Raw genomic sequence first — 21,366 nt, forward strand, 5'->3', positions numbered from 1 at the left:
AGACTCTTACATGGGCAGGCAAGCGTCCTAAGTAAGCATAAAAATCTTGAAGTCACAAAGAAACAAAAACCAGGAAAAAGCGCTTCAAAGAGGGAAATTCCCAGGGCTGAGTTTTACCTACCGAGACAAACCTTCCTCGGCTCCTCCCGAGAGCAGTAGCGCAGCCTGAAAGCGGCGTTCAGAAGAGCCCGCCCGTGTGTGCTGGGGAGAGCGGAGAAGAGCACCAGCAGGGCAGGGAGGCGGCACTGCCCAGCGAGTGCCTCCAGGAACACACCAGGGCTGGGGAAGGGCAATGGCCAGCTCTTGGATAAACACCACTTGGCATCAGAGCATCTGCATCAGGGACACTGCTCTGTACCATGGCTGAGATACAGCTCCCAGGTGCCTGCAGACATGGAAACTGGTCTGCCACCATGCAGTAACCCTACCACGATGACTCTGACCCTGCCATACCTTTCCACTACGCTCTTCTTCGCTGGGCTCACGAGCAGCCTGGGTCCTGCTCTCCAGACCCCCTTCCAGGAGGAGCCCTGCTCTGCAAGCAGGAGCCAGCAGAGAGGCAAACTTGGAACTGCCATCCCCCAAATCACAGCGTCATCAAACAAAGTAGCAGTAAATAGCTGAACCAATTGTTCCTTGATTCCATAAAGCAGAGGTACACTTGCAGCAGCCTGGTAAACACTTACCCCCTCCACACTCCCCCTGCTGCACCACAGCTGCCCCCTCCACGCCTGGAGCTGCAGCCTTCTGAGAGCAGTATTTATAACCTCGTTGTCTTTGCCCTGCTCTGGGCTGTGGCACTCGCTCCTGGCTAGAAGCACCTGGGAACACTAAAGGGTGATGTATCCTTGCAAGCGGGGTTGTTATTTGCATCTGTGTTTAATTAGGTAACTGAAGCCTGACATTTTCTATGGTCAGAGCTGTGTGAAGAACAGCTGGGAAGTGCTCAAAGCAGCTTTCAAAGGCCTGTTAGGTGGTGCTCGGGTCTATCGCTACTTGGAAACCCTTATTTCTTCTTGTCTTAAAAAATGGAAATTGCATCCGTGCGGATTCAGCCCTTAACAGGCAAACACCAGTGGAGCAGGATTTAGTGCTTGGTGTTCTGTGGTTCTTCATTGCGCTGCAGGGAAAAAGGGCAGAAAGGAGGGATGTACCAGACCGCAGAGAGAGGCAGAGCCATGGCAGGACCATGGAGCAGAGGCTGGCAGCAGCCACCTCTTCAGGCCAGCCCGGCTTTGGTGCCGGGGCACCCAGGGCACAGTCTGCTGGAGGGGCCACCATCTGCCTGGAGGCTGTGAAAAGCGGCTTAAGGTCCAAACTGGGGGTGCCCAGTGCCCTTCCCTGCCCAGGAGGAACTGCCAACGCCAGGCCATGCAGCAGCCTGACGAATGGCTCTTGTCTCCTCCTGCTGAAGCCCCGTCACCCATGCAGACAGCAGTCAGGGCATCTGTCCTCGGGGGAGGTGGCAGTGTCACCCCATCGCCTGCCAGCTGCACCCACTCGGGACCCGGTGCCCCAGCTCAGACCTTGCAGCTGCTAACTCAGAGCTGCCAAAGCCTCTCCTGGGTCTGGTCCAAACTCTCACAAGCCTGATGTCAACCTTAATCACACCCATTCCCTTCTTGGGCTGCGGCTGCTGCCCTGTGCAGAGACCAGGTGGCAGGAGGAGGAAGAGGAGGAGGAGGAGGTCCGGGTGACCTCCCCGGGTGCAAGGAGGACGATGCCTGTCTGCTCACTGCTGCTTGGCCCAGCTCCACCACCGGCTACTTCTAATGACACATCAACAAACACATAACAATCTGTCTTAAGGAAAATCACTGAATAAATTACATTTAAAAATACTTCTCTATTTCTGGGTAGGCACCACTCTGCTCCAGCTCCTTCAGAATTGTCTGAAGCCCTCGTGTTAATTAATAAACACAAAAGACTAATAAACATCTCTCTAAACCAAGCTTCTTACATAAGTATAGATGGTTTCTCAGTGTTTGGCTTTTATCGGCCAGCTGATACGTACCTCCTGAAAGGGAAAAACGTGAAGGCAATACATAGTATCCAGCTGCCGGTGGGTTCGTCCCTGCCGTGTGCCCCCCCCGGGGGCAGGAAGCGGGCTGGCAGGAGCAAGGCTGCCCGCCTGGGACGGGGCAGGGGGGACCAGAGGTGGATTTGAGAGATGGAAGGTTTTAGGGAGGCTTTTGCTCTGCAGGCTGCAGGCCCCCGTGCTGTGCACATCCCTGCAGAGTCACGCTGGCCTAATTATGTCTTCAAGCAAACGCAATGTATTTACTAAATGTGCAGCTTCTCTAAATTTGATTAGAGCATGTGTACTAAACCCACCGCTGCAGCCATGCGCAGACGCTCGCGGTGGCCGATGCCGTGCTGGCCGATGCCGCGCTGGCCGCAGGGGAGCTGAGCGGCAGAGCGACCCCGAGCCGGGGAGGGGGTCACACAGACACGCCACTCCCTGTCCCAGCCCTCGGGGTCCAGAGGCACAGGCAGGACCTGTCGTTCACCCCCCTTCAGCAGCAACACCGGGCGTTGTGCTTGTAGGTGGGTAGGAGGACAAGCTGTAGCTTCAGATCTATAATTCGTAGCAGCTTGTAAGAGGCACCCCCTCTCCCTGCCCTCCAGGAGCTAAAAACAGCCTGAAAGGTCCCTCTTCCCCGGTGGCGGAGGCGTGTGGCATCCACTGCAAGGTGCAGGGCGGCAGAGGCGTTTTGCAGCCCCCCGGGAAGCACTGCCGAGCCCCTGCCCTCTCCAGGCACATGCTCCCTGTCCCCAGCAGCGCTACAGAGCACCTTTAACCGCAGCCCGGTGCCCCTGTGGCACTTGTGGGGGGCACGGGGTCCCCGATGCCTGCGGGGTCGGCTGCCCGGGCACTGGGCTGGCATGGTGGGATGAAGGACGGGGTGAGGAAGACAGTCCAGAGCACACCAGGTGAGGGGAGAAGCTCCTCTCGCTTGCTGACACTATTCATCGCAGTTATTTCGAGCAGAGAGCCCAGAGGGACGCAGAAAGGAGAGCTGCCCCACCAGCACTGTGCCACAGGGGACTTCTCAGGAGCCCATCGCCAGACCCACGCGGGATGTGGGTCCTGCCGGAGAGACACCACGCACAGATGGCAGGAGGGCAGCCAGCCTGGAGGACACGGTGTCCTGGAGGGCAATGCTCCCTTCGGAGTGACTCCCAAGAAAGAGTGGAGACATGGATGCTCTAACATCTCCATAGTTTCAGCCAGAAGACTGAAGGTCACAGAGCTCCGTGAGGAGGTTATTTGATGCAGGCTCCCTTCCCCACTCTGCCACTGACTGCTTTTATGACCTTGAAGAGTCACCCCACCTCTGTTTTTCCCCCTCTTTAAACAGCAGTAGTTATATCCAACTTCATGGAGTTCTTTGTGATCTAAAGGTATTAAATGCAAAGCTTGTTTATACGTTAGACCTCCAGAATAATAACCAACAATGTTAAAATCGGTGAAACTCAATGCTGGTAAAAGGGAGTACTTTTTTCACCAGTGTATTTATGTGTTAGAAACTCACAGCCAGGAGCTGGTGTTAAAGCGGGAGGAGGAGCCGCACACACGCAGGTAAACACCGAAATCTGTCCGATTTTCTCCCAGAGAAACCAAGCGGAGGAAGGTTTGGAGCCAGGTGGTGGGAGAGACGGGGGCTCTCACCAGGGACCTCCCGCTTCTCACCATGGCACGCCGTGCCGAGCCTCGGAGTCAGCAGCAAGAAACGCCGCTGTAAGCCCTTGGTGCTCTCGGGAGTGACACCGTTCGTTCGCGATCAGGCGCCATGGCTGACAGCAGCGAGCCTTCTCTCAAAGGAGTCCCCGGCAGAGTTCCTGCAGGGCTGGGCACGCTCCACCTGTCCACGGGGGTACGATGGGGACAAAGTGTATTTACTGTTTGATTTGGGATTCATTTGAGCTCTTCTCTGAGTCAGCTTTGGAGGTGGGGGAAGCTGAGGGTCGCAGCTCCCTGGAGAGACATGTGTGCACAGCCACTCGGCCCCGAAGAGAGGATGGGCACATCGGAGCAGAACTATTTCTGCTCTCAACGTTGTTTCCCGATTTCCAGCTTCATGATAAACCACTTTGATTAAAAGACTCTCGCAATACGTATTTCAGCAGTTTCATCCCTTTGGCATAAGGCATCCTCCACGGGTAAGGCGAAGAGGGCTCCTGCACCCGGCGGGACCGGGGCGGCAGCAGGCGACGCTGGCCGTGCCCAGTGCTGGCAGCTGCCCACGGAGCAGAGTCCTCCAGACCAGGCTCCCCGCTGCATCCAGCCTGGAGTTAATTACAACATCGGCATCAAACAGAGACTTTTTAAATGAAAGGGAAGGACTAGCAGCTCTCTAGCTCTGCCTTTATTTTTTAACCCCAATTACGAGATGCATTGCAAGGGAGAGGCTGTGGCAGATAATAAAGTTCAATGGGATGGTCTGAGCGTTAAGTGGAGAACCAGGAAAGCCTCACATCCCGATCCCAAATTGGACATTGATATGCTGTGTGGCCTTGTCTCCTGGTTTTCTACATGTAAAGTGGGGGTGATGTTTAGCCCGAGGGGCGTTCCACAGATGAATTAGCATTTGGAAAGTGCTTTGAAGATTTAAAGTGTTATATAAATGCTAAGTGTTAGCATCATTGGCTTTTATATTGCAGCAGAACCCAGAGACTGCAATCAAGATCAGAGCCTCGCTGTACCAGGCAATTTAGAAACTCCTGGTTGGAAAAAGCCCCCGTCCCTGCCTTGGCGACCCGCAGCCTGTATGCCCCGGGCAGGCAGGGGTGGGCTGGAGCCGCTCCCAGCGTCACGGGAAAAGGCTGCCCAGAGCTTTCACACATTGGCATTCCGAAGGGATGCACTGCACGGCTTCCACGGCCACTCATCACCGAAGAAGGGTGAGACCCAGCCCCTCAGGGAGCCCAAAGACTAACTGCTGCCTTGGACCTCTCCAAAGCCCTGGACCCCCCTGGACCCCCCAAGTGTGCCCAGCACCGCTGGGTGCCCCGGCCAGGGCCCTCTGGAGGTGCCCCACAGGGCAGCCGGGCGCTGGGGCAGTGACTGCTGAGTTTCAGTCCCGTCTGTTGTTTGGATAGTACAATGAAAGCGGACTGGCCCTTAAAGTTTAGGAAAAACTGAAGTACTCACAAAACAGATTTGATCGGAGATTAGCATTAACTGGCGTGCACAAAACCAGCAGGTCAGCTTCATTTCCACCTCCTGCCCACTGCAAGGGATTTCATAATCCTGTTTCCTTTCTAACCAGATGAAAATACAACATGAGTGTTAATCACAGAGCACAAATACGGAAGAATATGCTAAAAAGAAAAACAACCTTCAAAACCTTTGTTTTCAATGTAGTTTATGTCATGCATTGCATTTAAAAATTCCAGTAGATGAGATAATGTTATTTGCAACATCATTCATTAAAAACTGTGCACTCAGTCAGCCAGGCACAAATCAACATACAACAGACTACAAAGAAATACCAAAGTAAAAGGAAACTTGAGATGAAACAGAGTGAGGTCACTGGTTCCTTGCATTATCCTGAAGATGTTTGTCAACACTTTAATTTAGTCAAATGGCCACCATTTAAAAAAAAAAAAAAAAAAAAAAAGGAAAAACTTTGTTTTGACAAAATCAGGGGATGGGGAGGGGGGACTTTTGAAAAAAAAAACCACATTAACTATTTCTACTCTGTACTTCTGAACTAGTCCTGCTGAGAAATAGACAGGACATATGTGCAGTCTGATGGCATTATCTGTGAGAGGATCAAGTAGAAGCCATTCCTGCAGATTTGCAGCATTCTCCTCTAAAATCTGTAGTGCTTTTAGGTTGTAAACACAGGACTGAGATATGGCAGGGGTGGTAAGGAAAACTATCTTGGATCTTCGCTACATCTACTGCTCTCTCCTTAGGCAATCCATCAGTATGTGTGAGCAGGACAGGAATGCAGATAGGAATTCAGCTGATAAAGTGAATGCAAATTACAGATACCATGAAATGCCCCCTGGCCCTCCCCTGCCATGGCCAGTGCCTCGCTGGGGTGAGAAGGTGCTCGGTCAAACGCCCGCTGCTGTTGTTGGCTTTAGGTCTCACTGCAGCACATGGATGCGCTTCCCGCGGGGAGCGGTGCTGGGAGCTGGACGTTCTCAGCACCCGGTTGTGGCATCTCACCCCAGCACAGAACCCATCGCCCCACCAGCACAGGAGCGGGAACAGCTGGGAGCTGCTGGAGCCGTAGGGATGGCGCTGGAAGTTGCACGGGGAGTCAGCCCCGGCCCTGCTAACAAACACTCCCTTTTCGATTTTTCCCTCTTGTCCCACGGAGCAGTTGCTTTCGAGGTGAGCATCCGCAGGAATGAGCGGCTGGAGCGGTCACTCCCTGTTTCGAGCACTGCGTGCAGAAAGCCGAGGCCAGGTCAGGTCTGGCACATGCTGCCCATCCCAGCAGCCGCCGCGGCAGGTCCCCGTGCGAAGGTTGCCATCGGTGCCCCCAGCACGCAGCGGGCGCAGGGCCTCCCGTCTGCGCTGCGGGGCCACGCACCCGCCGCAAGTCTGGACTTGAATCCCGAGGTGGTGTGCGCTTCAGATGCAGGCAGCGTGCAGCGCCGGGGGAGCTGAACAGGTTGAGTGACTTCAGGCTGTGGGAGGAATAATCGTCTTGGGTTGCTTCAGAGAGCTGAGGCAGCCAAACCGGGCGAGGATGGCACTGCGGAGCGCCTCGCGTCTCTGCCAGGTACCTCCAGAGAGTGTTTGTGTTTGGAGGGCTTTATATAGAACTGCTGTCAAAACGGGCAGAGAGCGAGCTTAATCGGGACGGATCTGAAAAAGGAGGCGGCGTGTAGGTGTGCGAGGGATGTGTACCGTGAGCGGCTGCTTTCAGCCGGAGCCGCGCGTAAACAGGTCCAGTCTGATGTTTATCAGGGACTCTCATCTCCTGAGCTGGTAAATTTTTTCCTGTCGTGTCAGTTATGATCCGCAGAGTGGGGAGCATTGAAGACAACTTTGCGTGCAGCGTGAGCGAGGCTGCACACACCTGTGCTGCTGCAGCCAGCGCTGCCCGGCCGAGTGCGGGATCGGGCTGCCCGGCCAGCAGGACCTGGGGCTCCTGCCTCTGGCGTCAGCCCCAACGCCGTCCCCTCGCGCGTACTGAGTCACAGTGACTCACTTCAAACTTGGATGTGAGCGCAAAGTATACATTTGCAAATTGGCTGGTGAGGCACTGCTTTGCAATGTAGGTGGGATGTATTACATACTCCAGCAGTCAAGTTCTGCTCTTTTTCCCTCCTCCCTCTCTCTCCGCGCAGGATAGCTGTCTGAGCCCGGGATTTTGGTGCGGTTCTTGCAGGCGCAGGAAGGCGGCTCAGCCCGCTCCGGTGGATGTGGCATGTGGATGGCTCCGGCTCCGCTCGTGACGGAGCTCTCCACTGAAGATGGATGACTTAGCTCTCCTTGACCTGTTGGAGTGTCCTGTGTGCTTTGAAAAGCTCGATGCCACAGCGAAGGTGCTACCGTGCCAGCACACTTTCTGCAAACCCTGTCTGCAGAGGATCCTGAAATCCCAGAAGGAGCTCCGGTGCCCCGAGTGCAGGACCCTCGTCCTCTGCAGCATCGAGCAGCTGCCCTCCAACCTGCTCCTCATTCGCCTCCTGGATGGAGTCCGGTGTGGACAAAACGTTACCAGGTTTGGCTCGATCCAGAGGTCAGGGGTCCTGTCCTCCCCTGCCTCCCTCAGGAGAGTCCCCAGGGCACTGCAACTTCATCAGCACCGGCTGGCGACAAATCCCAGGATCCACATGGAAGGGGTAAGGAGCATCCATGTCCTTTACTCTGTCTGTGAGCATAGAAAGCTTTCTTCTCATGTGCCAAGAGCTATGAAACTTTCCTGTTAGCAGTATTGCAGAAATGTTTGAAGTATGAGAGATCGCTTTGTTTGCAAATCCGGCTGTTATTTCCTTGTGATATTTGACTATTTTGAGTTCATCACAACAGTAATTGCATTGGCTCTCAGGCTGAGACAAAACCAGCCTGCCCTTCTCCTTGGAAAAACTCCATAGCAGCTGTTTTCCTCAGGAGTTTTCAGGTGCTTCCTGGCTTTGGGGGCACATTTCAGGCCCTTCAACTTTCGGGCAATATACTGATTTTTGACTGACAGCAATGAAATCAGTAATTGCAAAGCTGTAACTGTTAGAGGTGGAGAAAGGTATTTCCCGTCGCTGCACCTCAGTTTCCCCAACTATTGAAAAAAGGAGAGCGCCTAATGATGCTTATGTCCCTGGCAGAATACTTTGAGGTTCACTAGTGAAAAATATTAAACTTGACTTACTAACTTTATCTAGGGATGATTGACTTGGCTCATCTAAAATTCTAAGTTGTTTCTGTCATTTCCTTTAACAGTACAAAAGCTTTTCATAAATAATGAGGACATGATATTAGACCTGTTAAAGGAGCTTGGCTCAGATTGAATTTGGGGTAGAGACTGACTTGTGGCTTCACCTTTCCTGCATCATACTCCTGGATTTACATTTCTCCCACCTGAACTATTCTGTACGATGTCTCTACAAACCTCTTCATAATATTCAAAAGCCTGGCTCAAATGGCTGGTAAATCTCAGAGCATTTTTCAGAATTGCAGAGCTATAAATTTCCAGGCAGACACGGGACAGGTTTTCTCACCTGGGTGCTGGGGGTACCTATGCACAGGTATTGCTGTGGAGCTGGAGAGGACCCCTGTGTCCTGCGGGTACAGGCTGCTGTGTGTATCCCGGGGAATCTCTGTGGCCTCGCTAAGTCATCTTGGGTGGATCACACATCAAAACCAGACATCTCTCGGGAGCTCCTCTCTTAGGTTTTCCCATTGCGAAGTGTGGCAGGGTGGCCCTGAGACCCCTATCCTGGGAGCCCTGCCTGGCCCGCAGCTCATCAGGCTGGCTGGTGTGCCTGTCCCTGCACAGCGGCAGCACCTGGGCCAGGCGGGCAGTGGAAGAGGCCATCCACCTCTCCTGCATGCATAAAATGCATAAAGAAACGATGCTTTGGCTTAGATGAAACGTAGCTCAGTCCCCAAAGGCGCTGCGTGGTGCTGTTCGGCAGTGCTGGGGGCGCAGGGGTGGGCAGGTGACACCGCACAACCCGGGAGTGGTCTCCCGTCCGCAGCACCCCGTGGGTGACCGGGGCCGGGGTGGGAGAGTGGAGCGGAGCTGGGGTGAGCACCATCCTCGGGCCCCTCCGCAGTGACTGGTGCGGCTCGGCAGCCTGCGCAGCGGTGGCCCCGCACCATCGGCAATGCTCCTGTGAGCAGCAGAGCTGTGGCTGGCAAGACCCCTCGCTGGGAACCAGCTCTCCAGGGGGGCTGCAGGGGGTTCCTGGTGCCATTCATGCGAGGTACGAACCATCAGTGAGAGACAGTTTTCAGCCACTGCCATTATGGCCGGCATTTCAGCTGAAAATTTGTTTTGTAGTTTCTTCAACTGGACTCCCCCAGCCCCAGATAAAAAAGCACAAATACCTTTGACTGTTATTCTTCTCTCTCACCCATTTCACATTTATTTTATGAGTTCTCAGGACAGGTAGGAACTTGTTGTTGATATCATATAAAGGCAACATCCTTCAGTCTGCAGCTCCCAAAAGCGTTTTAAGACCAAACTGTTGGGAATCGGCAGAAGTAGTGAGCGAGAGGGCTGCGGCCCGGCTCCTGCAGCGCTGCGACAGCCCTCTGACTTCCTATGCCTCTTGATGAAGGGATATAAAAACATGTTACGCTGAAATTCTCTTAGACTTAATTAGTTAATTAATTATAAAACACTTTGGAATCCTCGGCTGCAAGGTGAAGAATGCAACGTATTAGTCACGTTTTGGTTTTGGTGGTTTTAAATACATGTGGACGGGACCAGAGGTTACTCTGGGTGCTGCAGCAGGATGTTAATGCCTGCGGACCCTCCCCTGAGCTGGCTTCACCCGGCGGTAGCGGGGACGCACCGGCAGTGACTGCGTGGTGCAAAGAGACCAGGCGGTGACAAGGGTGACTTGTCATCTCCCTACATTGTGGAGCACTTGAGTTTCAGGGGATTCCTCTGAAGTAACTGGGGTGAGCAGAGGCCTCCTGATGATTTGAACTGCAGGGCAGATGCTTTTTGTCAAGAATCACAGTGAGAAGAGCGATTGTGAGATCCTGCTCCACCACAGTTAATCCCCCCACAGTTGCTTTCCTGGGTACTCGTAAATGCAGTATTCATTTGCAACTGCAGTGGAAGGTCGCGTGCTCTCCAAAGAAAGACTGCCCCAATCTGCATAGTCTGCTAATTACCGCTAGTACCATATACTACTTCATGCTACAAAGCAAATAAAATTAACGTGCGCCGTGCTGCACTGCAGCCAGATACGCCATCAAAAGCAGGATGCAGTACGTGTTTTGTGTTTACCAAAGAAGCCATTCTATAAATAAACTTCCTTTACTCCATGGAGCTGAGAAAATTACAAGTTTGATCAAAGTTTCTCTTCTCTGCAGAGATGTTTCCTTGCCAGCTTTTTGCTCTTCATCCTCCTGAGCTTCCATGAGGACAAAAAAGCAAAATAAATCCCCTTGTCACCAAGCAAGCCCAGAACCCGCATCATTCCGAGAGGGAAGCGCGAGCAGGCCCCAGCAGAGCTGCTGAATTAGCAGCAACACAATGCTCAGTTTTCAGTCAGGAATCTCACAGAGCCATTCCTTCAAAAACAGGGAATATTCTAGTTACAGCCCATCCCAAACTATTTCTTATTTGCTAGCATTTAAATCCCCTTTGGATCCACGTCCTACCTGCTAGCACGGGTGGGGACAGGCTGGGTTTGTGCGGGTCCGTCCCAGGCTGCGTCTCTGCAGGGAGCAGGGCTGCAGAGAGGCCACGGGCACTGCCCCGTACCTGCTCCCAGGGCGTCTGGCCAGGTTTTAAGATCTTTAACATCTATGCAGAGAGGACAAGTCTTTGGATTTTCAGGATCTCCACATAATAGACTGTCTGGAATTTAAGAATAAAAGGACTTGCTAGGAGGTGAATGCGTAAATAATCTACGTTGAAGCCTTTGAACTCTTAGGAACCGCCCCTGGCATGTGCCAGATGTGGTTACGTCTTGTGCTGAAGCATCCGTCTTATCTGGCTTCAGCCCCAATGTTACGCTAAACACAGCTTTGCCGCTGGTGAGAGAACAGAAAGATCGTGTGTGCTGAGGTACACACAAAGCTCCCGTACTTCTCTGATGAGCAGCAGACCAAAACTGTACCCTACACACGGCAAAAATCCACCCAGGCCACTAAACAGCTACTTGGATGATGAACTTTGTCATGCAACAAATACAGGGCAGTGAGCCAGAGGAGAAAAATTCCGAGTATGACAGCTTGCCTTTGGAAAACACAGACCACACAAATTTAACTGTGACTTCGGCTATTTTCTCTTTGCATGAAGTGAGTGCTGTAACACCCCCCTCCAGCATTTCATGGGAGATAGACAGATAACACCTCTATTGGGATAAAAATACACTGCACTCCAACGTCGCCACCTTCACACGGCCGTCTATATATAGTGCCTGTGTCTTGGTATTTTCTTCTCCTCCAGAAACATCTCCAACTCCTTTCTGAATTTGACAGACAGGACTTGGATCGCTGGATCTTTTTGAAACCTTACTCAAAGCAACCTTCATGTTTGCACCCAGCAGAGGCAAACACGTTTCCTGACTCACTCGCCGTGCAAACCACCCTCCACGCCCCCCAAAAAACCCCCAGTGGTTCCCGTGCGGTCACAGTAATGACTTCATGATGTGTGGCATGTCCAAGCCTTGGGCTGGACGAGCACGGAACAGGCATTGCAAAGCCGGGGACTCTGGCACATGGGCTCTGCCTTAGGAGGTGCCGCTGCTGTGGGTGGCAGCTGCTCATGACACGGGGTCCCTCAGCTAGCAATGGAGCCGCTTTGTTTGGCTAAAAATTCCATGTGGTCTCATGACCTCCTGGGAGAAAGGCCTTGCCTCAGTTGCCTCCACAGCCGCATCCCATCAGGGTTTGTCTCATTCTAAAAAATGCTGAGTGTGACCCAAGGAACTGGTTCCGCAGTGCTGGCTTGCACCTTGTACAGGATACCATCGGATGCCTTTTTTCTCCTTTGCATGGAGTTTTAGCACTTTTATCTGCAAAGAGAGAGTGAAGTCACCTTGATACAGATTGCCCGACAATACACACCCCAAAAGCTGTGTGCGCAACAAGAACAGAGTCAAGAGCACAGAAGCAGAAGGCTTTGCAGAAGCTGCAGCCATGAGGAAGAGCTGGTGTTACACACAGCAGGAGACCGAGCCATTCCTTCATTTCTGTTGGAGAGAAGCATAAGACAGAACCACAGCCTCAGAGTCAGGGGATGAGGTTCTGCTTCCCTACGGAAAGCTTAAAGAGAAAATACCGTTTTGATGGGATGGAGGAAGAAACACCCAGTTGCTCTGTAGGTGGGAGGCGGCACTGTTGTACTGAAGCCAGGCCGGGATGGCGTGACGGGCGGCTTTGCAGAGGGCTGGGGCGTGTGCGCGATCGTCCTACAATGGTTCAAGTCCGTTTCAGTTACTAGCAGACTCCCCTCTGCGCTTTTGATGGTCAGCAAAGCTTCTCGCTAGGGCAACCAGCAACCGGCATGGCAATTCCTGGTGGTACCGCGGGGCGGGGGAAAGCCAAAGGACCTCCACAGCCAACATCAGGAGCCAGTTTCCCTGGTTTTACAAAATAAGGTACCAAGCTGCAAACACATAAAAGTGTTTTAATTTGTTACCAAGGCAATGAGTCAGGCTCAGATGGCGAGTCAGGAATAGAACAGCAGGGTTTCTCAGCGTGAGTGTTCACCTCCTAAGTATCGTGGTCAGCGAGGAGGCTGAAAGTCTGAGAGCCCTCCTCTTCTTGCAGAGTTTCCCTGCTGGTGGCTGGCCACCATCCCCGGGTCCATGAAGCTGGTCATTGGCCTGAGTTTGTAATTTTACCCTCCGGAGGGGAGAGGAGGAGGCACGTTCAGGTGCAGCTCTGCCGGTGTTCCAGGGCTGGAGGAGAAAAACGTCCTGCGAGATGGGAGGCTGGGTCTTGGCAGAGAGAAGACCCATTCACTGCTGCTGCCTAAACCTTATCTTACCTTCCTTTACTTCGCCTCTGCCCTTCTCTACAAGGAAAACTCTGGTGCTTGCTCTTAAATGCTGGACTTTGTTCTGCTGTTATCAATTTTCAGGCATTCAAACTCCATTTAGCATGAGGACTCCACTGTGCAAGGCACTGTGCAAATGAATAAAGAACCATGACCTTCTTTTTTTTTAAGAAAAACTTTTCCTTATGAGTTTGTAAGCATATATTTGAGTTTACCATGATGTGGGAAACCTCTATTTTGTCTTGATGCCTGGACAGGGGACACAACTGAGGAGGCAGTTTTTAATAGACAAAGATGTGTCCTTTGGCAATCCACCCCCTTTAAAGAGGTTTCCTTTGGGCCCTGAACAACTGATGGGCCCAGAATTTCTCACTGGCTTTGCAGGGAGGAAAGAGCAATCCTCGCCTCTTGGGAAACTGCGTTGGCCTGTGTCTTGTGTAACTGGGCTACAGTCGGTCGGTCTGCCCTAGGAAATGGAAATACAGAAAGGGGAGAGCGGCTCCTTTCGCCAGCCCCAAGGCAAGATGAGGACGCCCAAGGCCAGACAGACAGTGACCTCCCAGGTCTTGGCCAACATCTGAGGCAAGGCCCAGCTGGCAGCCATCACTTCATGACAGTCATTAATTTACCATCAAAATGGCTGCTAAGCGGAGGTGGTAGGCTAATGGAGAGATGTACGGTCACTAATTAAGCACTTCCCTGAAAAAACGTGAAAACTAAATCCTGGGTTGTTGAGCAATCAGAAGGTGCAGAGCCCTGACAGCTTTGAACGGTGGCAGGGACACAGCACAGACAACCACCTTCTGCAGGCCTGCTGCTCGTGGGGATGGCCAGCGCCATCCCTCATCCCTCCACAGCCACCAGTGCTGTTCCTTGTCCCCTCACGGCCACCAGCACCATCCCTCATTCCCTCATGGCCGCCACCACCATCCTGGTTTGCAGAGCAGCCTTCGCCCTGTGCCCGGGCAGCGCTGGGTGAGGGTGGCGTCGGCGCTGCTCCGGTTCCCAGCGCAGGGAGAGGGCCTGGGAGCAGCAGGAGCAGGGCGCGGGATGCAGGTTTCCTCCCTGCCCGGTAAACAGCCACTTCTGAGAACTGCGGTGCTGAGGCAGAGCATCATGACCGGGCACGCCGAGGGCTGACACAGTTTGTTTTCCGTGCGGCTTAAAACCATGACACACAACTTAACCACTGCCCGAGATTGCTGACTGCAGCAGAGACAAAAACATCTGATAGTAACCATGAGTGGAAGAGGCATGAAAAGGTTTCATGCCGACGCTGCAGCTCCAACGCACTGGTCCCCAGCATCACTGTACTGTGCCACGTGCCAGCCGCTGCCACCCCCCTCTCCTCACACAGAAATGCTGTGCAGGCCTGGCCCTGCGCTGCCTGTGCCATGACACGCTGCCGGCACCAAGGAGCAAGCAGCTACAAAGCCAAGACATGCTCAGGCCCAACTCAGCACAAGATGGACATGGACCTGTTGGAGCGGGGCCAGAGGAGGCCCCGGAGGTGCTGGGAGGGCTGGAGCCCCTCTGCTGTGAGGACAGGCTGAGAGAGTTGGGGTGGTTCAGCCTGGAGAAGAGAAGGCTCTGGGGAGACCTTGGAGCCCCTTCCAGTCCCTCAAGGGGCTCCAGGAAAGATGGGGAGGGACTTTTTACAAGGGCATGTAGTGATGGGATGAGGGGTAATGCCGTCAAACTGGAAGAGGAGAGATCTAGAGTGGATATGAGGAAGAAATTCTTTGCTGTGAGGGTGGTGAGCCCCTAGCCCAGGTTGCCCAGAGAAGCTGTGGCTGCCCCATCCCTGGAGGGGTTCAAGGCCAGGTTGGATGGGGCTTGGAGCAACCTGGTCTAGTGGGAGGTGTCCCTGCCCAGGGCAGGGGGTGGCACTGGGTGGGCTTTAAGGTCCCTTCCAACCCTATGCTTCTATGAACTCCTGCCTTGCATGCACCTCGGCACTCCTTTTGTCCACCTAAATCTCTTTTGTGGCTTCACACAGGCAAAGTGAAGCCTGATCCAGCACTGTCCTCCTCTGGAGCCGTGGGGATGTTACCAACAGGCAGCTGGGCACTCCCCCACAGCTCAGCCATCGCTTGTGCAGCATCTGCTCAGCCTCTCCCTGATAAAAGCTGCTCTGTGTTTTCTTTAATCATTTTCCCCATCTTCCATTTCACTTCTGCAGTACAAAGCCAGAATTGCAATAGGCAAAGTTCAGAAGTGACGTAGGGCTTGGTGCTGCAGCCTGTCCAAGGGGTGTTCCTTAGCAGATGGTGTCAGTGCTCCCATCCACCCCTGCCGTCTCCCCAGCAGCAGCGCAGACGTAGCAGCGCAGAAACCAGCCCCAGCAGTCTCAGCGACAGGCTCCAACACCTGCTTCTGCAAACTCCACTGGTTGCTTTTCAGCTCTTCAGTCTGTAAATCACACCCACTTATACCTGTAACTTACAGTGGTGTTTTCTATACCCAGCTAAATCCCTACAATTCCTATCCCCGGTTCCCCCCGTGAAGGCCTGCTGGCTCCCAGCGCCGTGCGGCCACCAGCCCCAGCCCCAACCAGCTCTGGCCTTGTGTCCTGGCCCACCAGGAGGAAACAGGCAGATCTGGTGAGCCCCAGTACCCACCTGAGCAGGAGGGGACTGACTTTGCTCTCCCTGGTGCACACAGTCTGCTTCTGCTTGGAAGATGGGAGCAATCCTCCTCAGGGGAGAAATAATGCAGAAACCACCCAACTGACTGAATCCTCAGAATATAATTATACGAAGAGATTGAAATGACAAGTTCACTTTTGATGGTTTTGTTCTCTGTGACAAGGCTGAAGTTATCTCCTCTGCCGAAAAGCAGAAAAACAGAATTGTAATGGCAATTAATTTACATTCAAATAGCTCTTTTCATCCAACTGGATCCTAAAGAGCCCTGAAACTGCGCTAGCTGAGCACACAAAAGAGATGGTGTGGGGCTCATTCATCCCATCAAAATGCAGGCAGTCGGTGGCAGGATGCTGAAGGCGGCTTCCAGAAAGTTAGTAATCAGAATGGATGGCAGTTGTTATTGATTATCTCTCTTTATGAAAAGCCACATGTCCTTTGGCGTCAGTCTGTAGATAATAACCAGCTCTCCATCACGGTGCGTAAATCACTGCTCGTCAGGAGCATGGCGGGATTGTGCTCCCAGATCTGTCCTGGAGTCGCTGTCTGCCTCCGGGCAGGTCACTCCCCCTCCCGCTAGTGCTATCCCCACTGGTAAGGCAGGGATTTGCACCATCACCCCACCTTCACCTGCATGGTCTCCCTGGATCACCCAGCTCTCCAGGGCAGGAATCACTGCTGCACTTGCCCAGCGCCCGGCACAGCAGCTGCCTTCAGTAACACCTACCGACCCTGAGAGTAGGGACGACTGGCCACCTCACCCTCCCAGCCTGAGCAGCGGGGTCAGGACACAAGCTTTCCATCTCCTACACACATCAAATATTCTTGCTATTTCCATGTATGCTGCGGAACAGCCTGTCCCTGCACTGTGGGGGTCACTGCACGGAAGCAGCAGCATCCTTGTGCAGAGATGGAGCCAGTTGAGCCCATGGAGCCATGGAGGTGAGAGCCCATGGAGCTCTCACCCTGGGCCAGTTGAGAGCAAAGATGCTCTAACGCTTCTTCAGCCACCCTGGCACACCCCTAGCACTCATTTGTGGATCTTGGGCAATGAAATGTGCCCTCACCTATTGCATACCACCTCTTCGCGCCATGCAGTTCTTTAAAGAAAAGGAGACAGCGTTGGTAGGAAGAGCTTCCTCCATCCTTTGGCATTGACCCTTCTTTGCTCCACAGTGGCAGCTTTCTGGGTGGAAGGTTTTTTCAAGCACCTTGGTACAGTTTGATATTTAGGCTGCGCTTGGACTCCTACTACCCAGGTGTAGAGCCGGCACAAGGGAGTTTCAAGGTTTGCAGGATCCAATTCAGTGTGTTTCCCTGAAAAGCAAGTCCTGGCGAATCCTGGCCCTGACACCCTTGCACCGGCCCGTGCAGCACACTCGGGTGCCAGTCCCCTCCCACCAACACCAGTCCTGCTCCAAATGGCTCTAAAATGAAAAATAATCAAAAAACACTTGCAAACTGAACCCACAGTACCTAGTGGGAGAAAAATCAAACTGGAAGACATCCAGTATTGGATTTCTCTTCTTCCTGGCACTATCCTAGAAATAAATTGTTCCGCTCAAGGAGGCTGTTATGTGTTACAGAAATCATGTATCTACAGGAATATCGCTGCCTCTGTACAGCATGGATATTTAACTCTTCTGCACAAATAATGCGGTGCTGGGGTTGGGAGGGGAAGGCAGAGCTCACGCAGAGCACTGGGCTGCGTCTCCCCTCCGCACCATCTCCGTCCCCTCAGACTTTCCAGGTGACACAGCTGGGTCTGGCCTAGATTCTCACAGTTCATTTGCAGTGTCCTGGGTCCTTTTCTGCTCTGCTGGCTCCTTCCAGGGTGGGACAGCCCAGCAGCACTGCCACCACTCCAGCTGCGGGGGCCGGGGCTCCCCTGACATCCCATACCTGAGCCGGTTCTCCTGCACAGGGTTCTGGGGAGCGACTGCGTCCTTGCACGTGGGGCAACACCCGTGAAACCCAGATGAGGATCAGGCCCATGGTATTTACCACAGAGAGATTCGGGTGGTGGGGAGGAGACCGCATGCTTGGAGTGGCTGGCTGCCTTCGAGGGACGAGGCGCAGCAGAGAGCGACTCCAGGGCATTCCCTGTGCGGACTTATGAAAATCAGAGCTGGGAAACCACCCGGGTGCAAGTCCAGACCCGTCTGAGGCCATTCATGATTCATCTGCCAGCAGCCTCCTCAGCCCCACGGGTCTGGCTCTGCTGCTGGAGCCAGCAGAGTGCCCGTTGAGCTTTGGGGTGCTGGGTCCAACACTGGTGCCAGGCAGAGGTGCCAGAACAGGGATGTCTGCAGCAGACAGCACTCCTGGGGCTCACTCCTGCCCAAACAGCTCCTGCTCTCCTCCTTTGGCACACAGTAAATCAGAAGGAAGCACCCCTGGACATCAACAGCAATAATTAGGATTAATTTGTCACTCATCCCATGTATTCATCTAACGCAGTTGTGGATGTTGGTGAAGTCAGAGCATCTGGGAAACAAGAGGATCCCATCTGATGCCATGAGCTGGGTCTCGCTGCAGTTATTTGCGGTGAGCCTTGCTTGGAAACAGGTAAAAGAATAAATGGAGCCCAGGTAGATGCAGGGACGTTTATGGCCCCGTCCTCACGCCTACCCCAGGGTATCGCAGGTAGCGGCTCAGTCCGCTCCTGCAGAGGTGGTGTCAGCACGGGGCCATGCAGCTCTTCGGGGAGCCTGGGACGGGGTTCACAGCCTCCATCAGAAATCTCTCCTCTTCGCTGCTCTCCTGGCTTGGCTTTCTTCCTTTCTTGGCAATTTTTAATGTCTCTCCCTGGTGACCGGCACCCCAGCCAGCCTCACACACTTCTTTTTCTTCTTCTCCTTTTTTTTTTTTTTTTTTTTAATACCAGTGCTTTGAGTGTGTGGTCTTACATTAATCCACTGCCAATAACGAGGAAGTTATAACTAGCTCATTTAAGATAATTATAGTGTGCATTTCTCCCAGCTATGAAGAGATGCTTTGAATTGCTTCCTCACATGTACATATTTTTAATTTGCTTCTTTGTTTTGTATGGAGGGAGACTCAGATGTATTGGATGGCTGCCCTAGCACAGCTGATGCCAAATGTCAAAAATAGTATTAAAAAAAATAAATCTTTTCTCCCTTATCGACCTCAAATCCAGTATGAATGGGGACAAGCATTGAGGTGCATCTGCCACGACCATCCCTGCTGGTGGAGTGGCCAAGAAGAGAAAAGTATTTCACCTAGAGCCCGCACAGCGTATGGCACTGACGCGAGAGGGGGTTTCTGGCTCTGCAGCCCCGGGTTCACCTGCTGCATTTTCTCCCCAGGGCTCCCCCAACAGCTCTGCAGGCAGCCGGGGGGCACCTTGGGTCTCTCACCGCTCCGAGAGCCTGAAATACCTCCTGGGGCACATGGTGATAGCAGGGTCGTGCCTCACTCAGGCACGACAGACATGAAAACAGAGGGGGAAAAAAATCAGAAAAAATGAGGCAGCGTTGGAAAAAGTTACAACCACCCAGAAAACAGAGAAGGAAGGGCTTCTCTGGGAGAGGCCAGGCTCTCCGCAGCAGCCAAAGGCTCCGCAGGCAGAAAAAAAGTGTTCCCTCAGCACCAAAAGCCACACAGGTTTGGGTGCATGAGCACTGACTGCCCTTGGCCCAAGGGCTTTGGCAAAACATCCCGTTGGTCCCTGTCTGCTTGACAGCCTGAAAAGTAGCAGTGGGCAATTTGATGTCCTATGGCATTCCCTTCTTCTACTCAGCTTCCCACTGATTTTAGAGGCTTTCACGCAGGAGAACGTGAAAGACACTCCTCTCTCTATTTATTTAATTTAGCGACACTACTGTAGCTGCAGTATTGATGGCATCATGGGAAAAAAGCCTTTTCCCTTCTTGTCTAGACCATGCTTTTGCCAAGAAAGGTTGGATCAGATGATCCTTGAGGTCCCTTCCAACCTGGGATTCTGTGATTCTATGGTTCAAGAGTGATATTTCTTCTTTGTACTTGCTGCCTCTCTGCTACTGGGCAGCAAATGTTTTACACAAATTTTCAACGACCTTTAGTTGAGTTTTTCACAGAGCTTCTCGTAGCGTTTTCCCAACTGAATTTAAAGACAGACGCTGAACCCTGCAGCGAGGGAGCGTGCCAATATTGGCAATATTTGCCTGAATATTTTGCTGCCACTGCCACCCCACTAAATTAAAACGTTGCCTTGGATTAACAACAAGCAACTGGACATGCTAACGGGAGAAAAATCCATCAAAACAAACCCAGTCCCTCCACACCCCATGCCCGGGACCGCGTCCTCACCCGGGAAAGCCTTTCCCTCTGCCCTCAGCCCGGAGTGAGCTACCTCCAGGCACACCTTGTCTTTATCGCCGGGTTTAATTAGCACCCCAGTTTCTGCCATTGCAATTAACCTACTTTAAATAAAGCGAAACAGATGCCTTGCAGAGGATCTTATGCATCCAAGACTGGACAGAAACCAGCCAAAGCCTGAGAACAAAATCAGATTTGAGATACGCCCACAGCTGCCTGTGTTCTCGCACCAGGAGGAGCGATAAGCACCGAGCTCAGCTGCCCGTAGAGGGTTCCTGCTGCTTCCCCGGCCTCAGCGGGGTGGTTTGCTGCAGGGTGGCTTAGGCGCTTTTCTTCGTCTTTCCTGCGTCTCATGAACACGTTAAAAAATGGTGACCCTGATGTACATTTTTCTGAAAATTTCAGCTTGAAGATTTATTGTGTGAAAGGCCTGCAAAGCAGAAAAGCGCCCTGTACTGCAAAAACCACACCAGTTGCTCCGTGTGGGTAGATAAAGGCTTGGTTTATATCCTAAATAAAGTTGGGAAATCAATGTGATATTTTTGGCTCAGTATCTGAACAGACAAACAAAATTTTAAAAATAAGCAACAAAGACAGACTTCGGAAAAAACTGACTTGGACCTTAAAAAATTACTTGAGTTGAATGATTTTTTTTTGATGAAGATCTTGAAAAAGTTAATTTCAAGTTAATTTCAGTTAGTTCCAAAACAAAACACTTTGTATTGCTATGGGTTTTTTTAATACTTCTCCCGTTTGTTATCAGAGTATTAGAATATTAGAAAAAATATTTTGGCAGTTACAAAGACGGTATGATTTTGAAAATATCAGTCATCAAGTGCTGAAACAGTCCAGCGTGATTACAGTTTCTCCTTGTTATACAGCCAGAAACGCACATCCAGTCCAACGTCCCTTCGCCACGCCACCTGTCCCTTTGAAGCACTTAATTCTGACGTGTTTTTAATTGAGGCTTGTGGCAAACAAGGACGGCTCTCCTTGCCCTCGTCCCTCCCCGGGGCAGGCAGGAGGCGTGAGGTCCTGTGCCCTGCGCTGACCCCAGGCTGGAGGCTCCAGCCTTCCCCTGGTCCCCACCCCGAGTACATAGAATCACAGACTGGTTTGGGTGGGAAGGGACCTTAAAGCCCACCCAGTGCCACCCCCTGCCCTGGGCAGGGACACCTCCCACCACACCAGGTTGCTCCAAGCCCCGTCCAACCTGGCCTTGGAGCCAGGGGAGCCGCAGAGCCCTT

The 21,366-nt window shown here is 52.6% G+C and overlaps 1 protein-coding gene across 1 annotated transcript in view; it reads left to right on the top strand.

Moving 5' to 3' along the window:
* The first annotated feature begins 7,443 nt into the window (after positions 1-7,443).
* Positions 7,444-21,366, top strand: part of SH3RF2 (SH3 domain containing ring finger 2) — a 37,801-nt gene continuing 23,878 nt past the window's right edge. The window contains exon 1 of the mRNA XM_054217397.1: positions 7,444-7,815. Coding sequence (XP_054073372.1) covers positions 7,444-7,815 — 372 coding nt within the window. The remainder of the gene's footprint in view (positions 7,816-21,366) is intronic.

This window comes from Rissa tridactyla, chromosome 11 (assembly GCF_028500815.1).
Source record: "Rissa tridactyla isolate bRisTri1 chromosome 11, bRisTri1.patW.cur.20221130, whole genome shotgun sequence".
Lineage (NCBI taxonomy): Eukaryota > Metazoa > Chordata > Aves > Charadriiformes > Laridae > Rissa > Rissa tridactyla.